Genomic DNA, 13,393 nt, shown 5'->3' with positions numbered 1-13,393 from the left:
AACTCACATAAGATGTCCATTTACAGCCTTTACAACTGGAATTTCATAAAAAATACCTGGTTTCATATATGACACTCTGAAATATGAATCAAGCATTTTTAAGCTTTATGTTTTAATGTTTCTAATCTGATATGATCAATACTTTGTGAGGTCCAAAAGGCTTTAATAGCCATGTGATGGCCACAGAGAGCAAAAACCTTCGATTTGATTTGAACAACAGTGAACACTAATATTCAGACAGTTTGGAGCTGTGGCTTATTGCAGTGTTTTTCAACCAATCGCGTGCCTCGAAAACAGTTAGCTTTAGGACTCGCTACAAGATTTTATTAATTGTTTTTAAAGCCTTAAATGGTTTGGCTCCCTCATATTTATCAGAGCTGTGCATGCTCCGGCCAGGACTTTGATGTCCTCTTCACAACTCTTACTTGAGGTCCCAATAACCAGACTGAAGTGCAGGGGTGACACAGCTTTCTCTGTCGCTGCTCCAAAATGATGGAATAGCCTCCCCGACCATGTCAGAGCTGCCCAATCTGTCTCCAGTTTTATGTCTGTTCTTAAATCTGTTCTTAAAAAGCACTGGCTTTTAATCAAACCTGAGTATGTCCTTTGTGTTTTTTAATTTTTACTTTTACTTTTTATGTTTTTAATTCCAGGTTTGAACTGTGGAGTGATGTTGTTTGTTGTTTTATTGTTCAGCACTTTGGGCAGCTGCTGCTGTAAAAATGTGCTATATAAATAAATCTGAACTTGAACTTGAGAGATCGTCAGGTGTGCCACAGTAATTGATCCAACATCACCTGATTGGTTTAAAACACAGCTGTGTGTTTCACACCGAGGGAGTAGAAATATGAACGATCGTTTTTGTGTTTTATCAGATTCTTATTAAGATATTTTGACAAGAACAACTTCATATTGTTAATATTGGCGACAGAGTTTCATTTTCCATTATTTTCACTTTGTAGTGTGCTCTTTGTTCTTTTCAATGTAAACAATGTACCTCTGCTCATAAAAAGGTTAAAAAAAACAAAACAAAACTGACTTAATGCTCCTCCATGTCCCCACTCAGGACACCTTCCAGGACTATCAAGAGATGTTTGTCCAGTTCGGCTACGTGGTGCTCTTCTCCTCCGCCTTTCCTCTGGCTGCCATGTGTGCTCTCATAAACAACATCATTGAGATCCGCAGTGATGCTTTCAAGTTGTGCACTGGGCTACAGAGGCCATTTGGAGCCCGCGTAGAGAGCATCGGCCAGTGGCAGGTAAGACGCTTTACTTTTACTTTTTATCAGGTTATTTACTTGATTAAAAGGATGTTTAGAATATTGTAGTGATATTGCCATATGGTGTAAAAGCACAAGGTTTGAAAACTGAATATATTTTTGAACTTCCTAAACTGTGGTAACATCAGCTGTGGTACACATGTTTTTTCCTCTCTGGCAGACTGCGATGGAAGCCATGGGCCTGATCGCCATCATAGTGAACTGTTACCTGATTGGTCAGTGTGGTCAGCTACAACGCCTCTTTCCATGGCTCAGCCCTGAGATGGCCATCATCTCCATTGTCATTCTTGAGGTACCACAGCTTTCTCCTATATGTCAGTCTGAAGTAATCAGAGTAGTACTAATACTAATATGTGTGGTGAAGAGATGAGAAAAAGCCAAGAGGACAAGTTTGGTAATGGCTTGTGGGTGCTTCTCACATGTTACTATACCACCTGCTGCTTTACGCCTGCTGCCTGGAATCGCGGTGTCATGGTGGATGATCAGTTGACCTTTAAGGTCCATGTTGCCTCGTTTGCCCGTACCTGCCAATATGCTCTCTACAACATCAAGAGAATCAGACCGTACCTGACAGAACACGCGACTCAGCCGTTGGTTCAGGCTCTGGTTATCTCACGCATCGATTACTGCAATTCCCTACTGGCAGGTCTGCCTGGATGCTCTATTAAACCTCTGCAGATGATCCAGAATGCCGCAGCGCGTCTGGTTTTCAACCAACCCAAACAAGCTCATGTCACTCCGCTGCTAATTGCTCTTCACTGGCTTCCGGTCACACCAGGCATCAAATTTAAAGCTTTGCTTCTTGCATACAAAACAACAACTCAAACGGCTCCTGTCAACCTTCACTTCCTAATTCAGACCTACACTCCCTCTCCACAGCTACGTTCCGCCAGTGAAAGACGCCTCATGTTACCACCAATACGTTGGACTAAATCACTAGGCAGACTCTTTTTCTTCTGTTGTGCCACAATGGTGGAATGATCTCCCAAACTCTGTCCGCTCTGCAGAGTCCCTGTCTGCTTTTAAGACCAAGCTGAAGACTCAGCTCTTCAAGGAGCACTTCAACACTTAGTATAGCTGTATTTATTGGAAAGTCGGAGAACTTAGCCCAGTTCTCTGCAACCAACTTTATTGTATTAATTATTTGTATTATAAGATATGTGATATTATGGGGTAGGAAGGGAGTAAACAACAACAACAACAACAACAAAAAAAAGCCTGTAGCACTTCATGGAAGGATCTGCGTCCAAGTGGACAGTCCACCAGCACCTTCCTACGATGCCCTCCACTGTTTGATTTTAGGCTTGTGTTGTTCTCACTCATATGTAAGTTGCTTTGAATAAAAGCATCTGATACATGACTGTAGAATAGAATAGAATAGCTTGTCTACCAATATATCTCCCAAAATGTTAAACTGAAGCTGGAATGAAATGATGACAAGACACCCCAAACAAAAGGTTTCTTAAAAGATCTTTTGAAAAAGTATCAGTAAATAAATAGCTAAATAAATCTATGCTGCTCCTACAACCTGTAGTATCTTCAGATATCCGTCTGATCCATGGCTGACTGCATTCAGCAGGAAGCAAACAGCTTGCAGCTCTGCATTGGCCTGATAAACACATCAGGCATACCAGAAGGACAATTTCACAGCCCAAGTATCTCTGTTCAGAAATGACTCCCAGTAACATTTTAAAGCCCTGTGTTTCTGATATTTGATTGATATTTGCTACACTCATGCATTTTTCTCTACCTGCCTTTCTGCTTCAGCATTTTGCAATCCTCCTGAAGTACGTCATCCACGTGGCGATTCCCGACATACCCACCTGGGTCAGAGAAGAGATGGCTAAACTAGATTATCAGCGCAGGGAAGCATTTAAGGTACTGGATGAATCAACTGGAGACAAATTAGTCCCTGAGAAGTTGGAAGTAAAAGAAGTTTTAGTTTAATAGACTGCTAATTTACCTTTATGCTTGCACAAATGTTTCACTACATCACACCACCTGAGATTTTTCAAAACTGTTTGTTACAGCATGAAATCAGCAATCAGCTATAAACTGCATGATAAGGGGAAGAAATGTGTTTGCAGCGGCCCCTGAAGCTCCACTGCAGAGTTCTGTTTATTAGATGGGGAGCGGCGCAGTATTGGATTGGTTTGCTAAGTTGGTGCTGATTCTAGTGAACGCATCATGCGAACATTTCTGTTCCTCTGCAGAAGCATGAGCGGCAGGCGCAGCAGCACTACCAGCAGCTTCAGAGGAGGAAGAGGGAGGAGGAAGAGAGGCAGAGGCAGGCGGAGCATATGGCCCGCAGAGAAAGGGAGCGGGACGACAGCAAAAGTGACTCCGCTGGGGATCACCACCATGAAAAGAATCACGGCAGCAAATCTCGTTCAGCGGGTGGGGGAGGGGCCAGCGCGTCGGACAAACCGAAGAGGCCCAGCTCACTGTTGGCCAATAATAATGTGATGAAGCTGAAGCAGATCATCCCGCTGCAGAATAAATTTTCCTCCAGCGGTGCCCGCTCCCCTCAGTCCCCCACCGGCAGCGAGCCCAAACTACCTGGCTTCCTAAGCTTCAAATTCCTCAAGTCACCTGAGAATAAGAAGGAAGGTGCTGCAGCTTCTTCTGCTGGAGCTGCAGCCACTTACGCCACAGCGCCAGCAGCATCATCATCATCTTCCTCATCAGGTAGCAGCTCTCAGGAGCGTTCTCAGTCACCCAGTAAAGCCTTCCCTGGGAAGCTCTTTAACTTTGGGAAGTCTGAAGGAGGAGCATGTGTGAACGGGGCTCCGCTTCCCAGGTCTGGAGAAGGTGCATCATCACTAGCATCAGAAAGACAACCCTCCCGGTCGGATCTGAACGGCGTTCCGGATGAGATCCCTTCACCCGGAGGCGAAGGCTCTGAGAACGGACACAACACAGACTTGGATCCAGCTGCTTCTAAAATCTAGAGGCTGAAGAGAGAGAAAAACGGTCCTGGGTGCAGCTAAACTGAAGAGTTGACGTGCGTGGTGTGAGACAAGGTCTGACCTACCTTCTGCGCATGTGAAGCAGAAAAGAAAAGATGAAACCGATGAGAGATGACTGCTGCTTTGGGTTGCTCTTTTTTTTTTTGCCCAGAGACAAAAACCAAGCTTTGTATGACAGACGTAAGTCCTCCTATCATGACCGAAAACACACACATACACACACCCCCGCACACAAATTCTTCCTCGTCTGCAATACATGAAGAAATGCATGAGCTGCGTTTCCACTATTTTAAGCCTTTAAAGCAGAAAGCTTTGTTTTCTTGATTTCTTCTAGTCAGAAGTTGTAAGCATCTCAGTGGCCTCGCACCAGGAAGCAACAACCTATTGTGGAGGAAATATATTAATAAATGTTCATGGTGGAATGAAATAATTACCGATTGTATATCAAATAACTACTGAGTGAGTTTTTTTTTTTTTTTTTAAACAATTGATCATTAGATTTGTCTCATTTTTAACGGCAAGGAAAATTTTGGGCCCTTCACTTTTGTAATGAAGCTGAAAAATAGAAAAGCAATATCGATCGGTGTTTTAATAATTCTTGTCATCATCAAAACCCTCCATTAATAATCATCCCTGATAGATCACCAGCTTCGTTTGGAAAGCAGAGGTGACGTATGAGCTTTTCCCGTGGCAGAGGAGTTGGGAAAAGGAAGTAAAGTGCTCGGTAAGTCGAGCTGTCACAGGCAGTATTTTTCCCCGAGAGGAGGTGGAAACACACCAGAAAAGGCAAAAAAAAAAAAAAAGTAGCTAAAGAAAAGATAGAAAAAAAAAAAAGGAGATGGAGGTGATTTTGAGAAAGTAGAGCATGGATGCCTGTTGCGTGCTGTTCTCCATCCAAGCCCTTACAGCGCCTTGTAAACACAGATGGGGCTTCATTCCACACACTCCAGTCAAAGTTGGCAAATGAGTATAAAGTTAAAGCAGTGAAATGCACTAAACCCCAACGATGTATCTCTGTTCAGCGGAGAGGTCTGGAACCAGCCTGCCTCATTACATTATGCAAAACCTACATTTCTTTTTTCTTTCTTCCTCTTTTTACAAGCAAAAAGTATCTTTTCAACCATCCCTGCAGTTATTTAATAATATGACTTTGTTCAGATGGGCTTATTTGTTTTATTTTTACAGTAGTTGGATTTATTCTCTTTTTTTATTCAACCACCTTTTGTTCAAATGGTTTTAACCAAAACAGTCACTGCTGAACCACGATGCACAGTATTATACAAAAGATTTAGGCACTCGATCGGAAAAGCTCATTTACTGTTGATGGTAGAAAGGGGGGGGGGGGTATTGATGACAGAAACTAAGTGATGTCAGTATTCCAACTGCAGTGAGGGCAGCACTGGATGTTCAACTCTGCCAGCTGCTAAAATGTAGGGAAAGTTGCCTGATAGTCAGGCAGAACCCAGACTTCTGAAGTTGCTACGTTTCCTTTGAGGTTTCAAACTGGGCGTTTTATCTGCTCATGTTCCACATCGTCTCCATGACTAGATGTGTGACTTCAAACCCAGATATGTTAAAGTGCCTAAAGCTTTTGCAAAGCAGTGTATTGTATAGTCCTTATATTTGGTAAGTCAGCTCTCTTTTTGTTAAAAAGATGTAAGCCCTCAAGCCCATCATCCACCATCAACCAGTATTTCACTTCTGCAGGATCTCCAGAAGGTACCAGTTTGTCTGCCTGTAAAAGGGTTTGTAAACCACGTTTAAGGTGAGGATTGACTACTTACCCATAACATTAGTCGCTTGTCATCTGAACACACACGCAGCAACGTTTGGTTATCTGGCTGCAGTGTAGGTGCAGCTTTTAAAGGGAAATGACATCACCGCTGTTGGATGGAACGCGTTGAGAGGAGGCCGCTGCACGGCGCTGTGGGCCGACAGAAACATTTAACTATGCATTTCCACTTTTACTTCTGGCAAGAACTTTTTGGCAATAAAACTGAGTTGTAGTTGATTTACAGTAACTCTAGACTGACAGCCATACCTGCATCGCTCCCAGACAGTCTCTATGCATTTTCTTTTTAATGTCCACTCAATTTTCAGTTCCTACATCATCTTTTGATGTAAAGCATCTATAATAACCCATAATTACAATAATGTCATTCAGTGGCTTATTTGTCTTTGAACAGTTAACAAGCTTGAAACTCTTTTTATTTCATGTTTAAGCTTTATATGTTGAGTCCATTTCACAAACGCCTACCTAAAGAGGCAGAAAACTGACTTTCAGACAGGCAAAAAGATCTAATGCAATACAGAAACGGGACATGACATTATTCAGTGTGATATCATTTTTCTGTCAGTCTTGAGTTGTTACTTTTGTTAGATTTGAAGCTCATTGTTCAGTGTAAAATGAGAATTACAAGGCTGAGAAATTTCCTATCCTTGTGTCTGTAACCTTCACACAGGCTCACACAGAACTGAGACAACACATTCATAAAGATGTAAATGTTACCTTGTAGCCGAGTCTCATTTCATTTTCTGTGTTTCCAACATTTGGGACTTCAGGGATGATTGTCATTGTGGTGCAATAGAGTCCAGTTATGTGTAAATGTGTTCAGACGATGAATAAAGAGAATCTGAAGAGAGGATGTTGCTGATGCATCACAGTGACCTGCAGTTTAATCTTGCCTTTCTTTGTGAAGTTCCAGCTAGTGCAGGTAAAATGATCTACACACATTAGGAGTGAAAAAGGATTACTCTGTTTTTGTCCTTCTACTAACAGCAGCTGCAGGACATGGAATACTAAAGATCATTTAATAAATGTAATTAAAGCAACAAACTTCATCCTGTCTGAGCATCATGAGATTAATTGGACACAACACAGGCATCCCTCCAATAAACATCAGAAATCATCCACACACTAATTCACCATCAATGAAACTGTAGTTAAATGAAAGAAGTTGGATCTTCATGTTTACTGTGTTATCAGTCTAATGTGAAAGCAGCGCAAGAGGAACAGAAGGGTTTAGTAAATGTATCGTGTTGTGGGTTTTTGGGTTGGATGTGAACAGGTGACATTCTCACCACGGCAACGTCGCAATCTGAACCTAACCTCAAAATTAAGACATTTTCATGGAAGCCTCACTGACAGAACATCACATGCTCTTCCAATGTACAAGTGTACAAAAAATATCTTTTAAAGAAAAATACTGGGAAATGGGATTATTTATTTCTTTTAATTTATTTTGTCATATTTTTGTAAAATCTGGAAAATAGTTAATAAAACTCTTTTAAATGCAATGAATGGTTGGACTAGTTTGTTCTTTAAAATTCTTTTCTTTCCCCCACATCCTCAGAAGTTACAATATTATTCACTCATAAAAGACAAGGATGTTTTGTTATATAACTTCAGCATATTCCAAAAGCAGCAAATTATTCAGCTATTTTAAGTCAAATGATCCAATTCTGCAACATAATTTAGCACGTTGTCTCTATATTTAATGAAACTCAGCGTGGTCATTTTGGCTAAATCTTCAAAGACAACACTGAGTTTGTCAGATCTGGCCTTGGCAAAGAGATGCATTTCAAATACCACGCAACAAAAGCCCAGATTCAGTCCAGTTTTATTTGAGCAAAGCTAAAAAGAATGTCTGATCTAACACACGAGATGGGGCAAGGCTTAGGGTGCGGATGAACAGTCTATCAGAGCAGAAGCATAACATGGTTTTATGCTCAAAAAACGGGGTATTTACACCGTAGGTAGGAACCACACTGTCAACCCACACGGCAGCATTGACTGGAAAAAAGGGCAGGAGGCTTCAATGTGACTGCTGGGCAGTGATAAGAACATTTAACAAAAACAAGTTTTAGTCGGTGTTGCAGTTTATGACGCCAGTACAAACAGGATCCGGGGAACAAGGCAGGATGGCGACCGCACTTTCCTGTGCATGCTTATTGTGTATTCTATGGCGGGAACATGTAACACCTTTTAAGCCCCCTGTGGTAATCTAAACCAGTTCTCTGACATAACCCCTCCAGGACAGAGTGAACAGCTAACAGGGCCCTGAGCTGGGGTCCAAATCATAACAAGTTGTAAGGCCTCTAGGCTGACAGCTTCCACACTCACACAAGCTTGACACCCCTTTCATTTTTTTTTAACTGGTCCTGGAACAAAACATCCAGCTGTGAAAAGGTCAACATGCAAGGCAAGATAATGTCTACTAGGCATAGGACTGCTTCTCTTCATCATCATCATCGTCATTATTTTAAGGATCTTCCATTGTATCCATGGGCATGTTTCACTCAAAATAAAAGGCAGCCGCAAACATACTCAATTGGATAAAACAATTCTAGTTCTGGTAACTATTTACACGCCACATAAAGAACTTGTTTCCCTTTTCCTCATACAGATTTTTCTTTTCTGTCTGTCCTGCTCCCAGGTTGTGCAACTGAAATGTACACTTACATTTTATTTATGTTTAACATTTCTCTTTTTTCCATTTGCATATATTGCTAAAAAAAAAAAACATCTCTTAAAAAAAAAAAAAAAAAAAATCCTACTTTTCGATCAGCCAGAAGATGGTGCCAGATGTACATCTATCTATCAGCCATGTCACCATTTATTCTATGAGCACAAGCCCGAGAACAGAAAGCGGTTCTGAATATTCACCATAAACACACATTTCTGGGGAGACTCTGGAAGAGTTTGCTTTACTTTGTGCTCTTCGTCACAGTGCATTCTTGTTTTGTTTTTTTTTGAGACACAAACAGTGGTAAATGTTGCAATGCCCCCATGTGGATGCAGTGGGCAGTGAAACTGAGAGGGTGGGCACTGTGGCTGGCAGGAAGCTCATTGCCATACATAAACAGGTTATGATAAAATTAAAACAGTAACAAAAAATTCACACAGATCAGAGCAGACTCTCCAAATGACAGAAAACTACACAAGTTAGCTTCAAAAAGTAGCGTCTGACTGTGTCAAGTCTGCTTCGTTCTTTATCTTATCATTTTTCGACTATTCGCTCACCTCATACATACATACAGCACAATACAACACACACTCACGGCTCAGCATGCACACAAGCACATATGTGTATGTTGACCAACAGGGAATAGTCAACATGACTACAAAACCAGTATGAAGTTCCCATATAGCTGCTTCAATTATCTTCAATGCATGTTTTCACCAGAAATAGTTTGTGAAATGAATTTCCCCAAACCTCTGTGTGACTTTTCCATTCACAAATTGCATCCAGCCGTTGCACAGAGCAGCCACAAGTTTTCATTCAGGTGAAATTTTTCTTTGTGTTTGCTTATATTGACTACACCCTGTACATGCAAATACACATGTATTCAATCCCTCATACACACACACACAAACACACATTTTTATGAATCCTCATTCATCTCTTGGCTATCTGTCCTGGCGATCTTCCTTGGGGGTGCTGGACTGTCACCCTCACCCTGTTCCTGTTCCCTTTTCTTTGCTGCATTCTGTTGGACAGAAGATTTAGCAGCTGTCAGTGAGAATTCAGTTTCTTTCGGTCAAAATGCAACTACTAGTGATGATACTTGTGGCTATTCATTATTGAATGATTATTATGATTCATTCAGGCCTGATATAAACTAATAAATGTGTATAATAAATTCCTAACTAGAGCTAGAAGGTAAAGTCTTAAGAAAAGCACATGCTCACCTTTTTGTCCCACTGCTGATGGAGGTAACGCAGGAGAATATTGGTTTTCTCTGTTACAATAACTATGATAAGACAAAAGAAAAATACAACGTGTTATTAAATCATGTCTAATGGTAATTGTAAAGGGAGCTATGTAGTTTTTAGATGATGGTCAGGTGCAAGGTCACATCTGAAATAGTCTCATTCCTGTCATTTGTCAAACGCTACCTGCTCTGCACACTTCCTGCACATTTGATAAAACCACAAAGTTCCTTCTAAAGTCCACACACTTGAGGGGATAAAAAGACAAGCTGGTATTTGGGCTCAATATCAATGCAAAGATTTAAAATAGTTTAGAATAATTTCAATGTTTGTATTTGTAAATTTAGTTTTGTCATCATTTAAAAAAAAAAAAAATCCAGAATATTTTGTTTGTGAATGTGCAGAAAATGATCTGCGTGGCCGTAAAAAAAAAAAAAAAAAAAATTGTATTGGTGGGATAAAAGCGGAAGCACTTTTGCGAACATCCTGTCGACAGATGTGAATCTCAAACCTGTGTACAAGACTCTGAAGTCACAGCTGTGAGTTTTGTCTCTGTCTTTATAACTCTATCTGACTGGAGGCAACTAATCAAACTGTCCAATCAGAGCACAGATGGCTTCCTGTCCTTCCACACCTGCAGGCTCCTAAAGGGGAGCAGATGAATTTTAAGATGGGTGAGACTGGATTGGTTTATTACACATTTACAAACTTGATCTCTTTTCAGGGATGATGACAAAGCTTGATTAACAAAGAAACTCTGAAATTATTTGCTAACATTCACTAACATCTGCATAATCCTCATTACTTTATACTGAGAGCATACTGGTGATATTTGTCAGACAACTGGTCTGCAGTGAGAATCCAGACACTTTTTAGTTCAAATTTGAGCTTACAGTGTTTATATTACATATTTCCAAAAAGCACATTAAATATAGATTAATGCATGAAGCTGGTGTAGTTTTACTGACGCTGTAACATATAAATAAGTATAATGAAACTAAACATATAACCAAACTTCATATTCTAGTTTGTTATCTTAAAAGACAACAGAAAAGACCATAAGAATTGAAAGTTAAAGTCACAAGCTACTCACATATGCACTCATGTCCTCAGATCTATCCACATAAATACCAGCTCATATGACTATAAAATTATTCATCCATCACTTTGAATGTTTGTATTGCAAGAACTGTCCTTCAGATTTATTTGCATTATTTCTATTCCATCTTATGTTTCCTTCAGTAAGGAAATACTGAAATTTTTTCTTTAGTATTCACAACTGATGAAGAGATAACTCCTGACCATTTACGCAAATACGATTTTCATGAACAAATAAATAACAAAAAAAAAACCTAATGGATAAATAAAAATAAATACAAAATATAAAAAAATATAAAAAATATAAATGAAATGACAAAAACTGCTGAAGTCCAGCAAGCTTTTCTAACATTTCTCATCAACACATATCAACTGTGTGCACCTTCTTGATTTTGTGATCTTTGCTCATGTAGTAAAAAACCTTGTAAGCATCAAAAAATTTTTTAATATGCCTTTACAGTTCATTTATGGTGTAAGCTGTTCTCACAGGCCTGCTGTACTCACTCTGTTCAGAAGGGTATTCTCGTGTAGGCAGGTACACAGAAGGCCTTCGATTCTGTACAACAAATCACAGATAAGAAATTAATGTTGGATATTTTTTTCTTGTGCATGCTAATGTTTATATGCTAAGGCTTTCAAATATTTGATTTAAAAAAATATTGTGGTTTTTTTTTTTTTTAACTGGTTGCTAAACTATAACAAATCATTCATTCATTCATCATTCATTTTCTGAACCGCTTAATCCAATTCAGGGTTGCGGGGAAGCTGGAGCCTGGGATATAACAAACCAAGTTCAATATATTTAATGTAGTGTATGGAGTGGAGTAGTTACTGTATTTAATAAGTTAAGCAATAACTGTATGTAGTTGTTCAAAGTTATGTATGACACATGAGCTTCAAGTACAGTCTCTTGTTTTATGTTTGAATATCTGCATCAAAATTTGAGGAATGATTAAAAAAAAAAAAAAAAAAAAAGCTTAAATATGCAGCCAGGTTTGCTGCATTTCCTTTTATCAGCACAAGCAGGACATCCTTGTAGACTTACAGAATTAACTGCAGGATTGATCCAGCTGTTTATGTTCTGTTTCATAACAATATATGTGTGTATATATATATATATATATATATATATATATATATATATATATATATATATATATATATATGTATGTGTGTGTGTGTGTGTGTGTGTGTATATATATATATATATATATATATATATATATATATATATATATATATATATATATGTGTATGTGTATATATATATATATATATATATATATATATATATATATATATATATACACACATACACAGACACACACACACACACCACATACATACTTAACTGAAATACTACCAAAGATACTTTTTAAATGACTTTTACATAAGTATAAGGTTATTTCTTGTTCTTATGCATTCAATGTGTTTAATGTTTATCAGGTTAATAAAGTACTTACAGAATGTATACCTAGTTCATAAAGTACTTACAGATGCTTTACAAACAGAGTCTGCGTGGAACCTGCTGAAGTTGCTCTTATTGTAGACTGGAAGTCCTTTCAAAAAGTCAGCCTGAGAGAAAACATCATCATTATATTAGGCATCACAAACCTCTTACTAACGCAAGTACATCCGTAGGTAATACCTTTACTCCTTTTTATCAATGGTCACAATGATTGCTCAACAGAAATTTACGAGTCAAAGGTTTCCTAAAATAACCGAATAGCTACAATGTCAATGCCAGGCGTTGTCTTATCTTACGTACTTATCTGATACGCTAAACACCGCGCAACTCTTCCTAAAACCAGTCAACTAGATGTGTGACATGGAACAATACAGTCACAAATCCACATTATGTGGGTAGAGTAGAGGAACTGAAAGGATGCCGGTGTTTCACCGGCTTGGCCCGAACAGAGGAGCAGGTGTGGCTACAGGCTAGTAGCCAGTTAGCTTTCACGTTTTTACCGACTGTGTTGTAAAAACTGTTGTGGAGTAGCAACCGAAGTAGTACCTTCTCCATGATATATGGCAGAGATGTCCAACGTCGAAGCGACTTGTAGGCTTGAATCGGTGTTTTGTTGCGCTGCTCGTGATGGCCGCGCTAGCTTACAAGCTAGTTCACTGAGACAGCTAACCTAACAGGTTCTCTCAACAAAGAAAACAGCAGCCTTCACAAACAAGTTGTTAGTCCATATTATATTCCAGCTAAAATAATAACATCATAACACCAAAAAATAATCAAAACTGTCATTCCACTAGCTCGTAAAGTTATTTACACAACACTTCTTCGGCTAGCATGATGGCTAGATGGTAGCGATGTTGACTAGACCA

The 13,393-nt window shown here is 39.3% G+C and overlaps 2 protein-coding genes across 3 annotated transcripts in view; one reads left to right on the top strand and one right to left on the bottom strand.

Annotated features, from left to right (window-relative positions):
* ano8b (anoctamin 8b) overlaps nt 1–7,508 on the top strand; it is a 43,265-nt gene extending 35,757 nt beyond the window's left edge. For both annotated transcript variants that reach the window (XM_079244800.1, XM_079244799.1), the window contains 4 exons: nt 1,067–1,258; nt 1,440–1,571; nt 3,047–3,157; nt 3,493–7,508. In XM_079244800.1, coding sequence (XP_079100926.1) covers nt 1,067–1,258; nt 1,440–1,571; nt 3,047–3,157; nt 3,493–4,230 — 1,173 coding nt within the window. In that variant the 3' untranslated portion in view covers nt 4,231–7,508. The remainder of the gene's footprint in view (nt 1–1,066; nt 1,259–1,439; nt 1,572–3,046; nt 3,158–3,492) is intronic.
* A 350-nt stretch (nt 7,509–7,858) lies between these two features.
* Nucleotides 7,859–13,393, bottom strand: dda1 (DET1 and DDB1 associated 1). Its single transcript, XM_079245460.1, has 5 exons — nt 13,074–13,393; nt 12,554–12,634; nt 11,564–11,615; nt 9,941–10,002; nt 7,859–9,738 (listed from the first exon to the last, which is right to left on the bottom strand). The coding sequence occupies exons 1-5, from the start codon at nt 13,080–13,082 to the stop codon at nt 9,634–9,636; spliced, it is 309 nt and encodes a 102-aa protein (XP_079101586.1). The 5' UTR covers nt 13,083–13,393; the 3' UTR covers nt 7,859–9,633.

This window comes from Telmatherina bonti (genome assembly GCF_933228915.1).
Source record: "Telmatherina bonti genome assembly, chromosome: 8".
Taxonomy (NCBI): domain Eukaryota; kingdom Metazoa; phylum Chordata; class Actinopteri; order Atheriniformes; family Telmatherinidae; genus Telmatherina; species Telmatherina bonti.
This window is presented reverse-complemented; position numbering and strand designations above follow the sequence as displayed.

Bases quoted from the DNA above. Each gene is read 5' to 3' on its own strand.
- dda1 (XM_079245460.1), bottom strand. The intron at 11,616-12,553 runs GTAAGTACTTTA...TTTGTTGTACAG, and splicing joins ACTCTGTTTGTAAAGCATCT to AATCGAAGGCCTTCTGTGTA. The intron at 10,003-11,563 runs GTGAGTACAGCA...GTCTTATCATAG, and splicing joins AGAATACCCTTCTGAACAGA to TTATTGTAACAGAGAAAACC.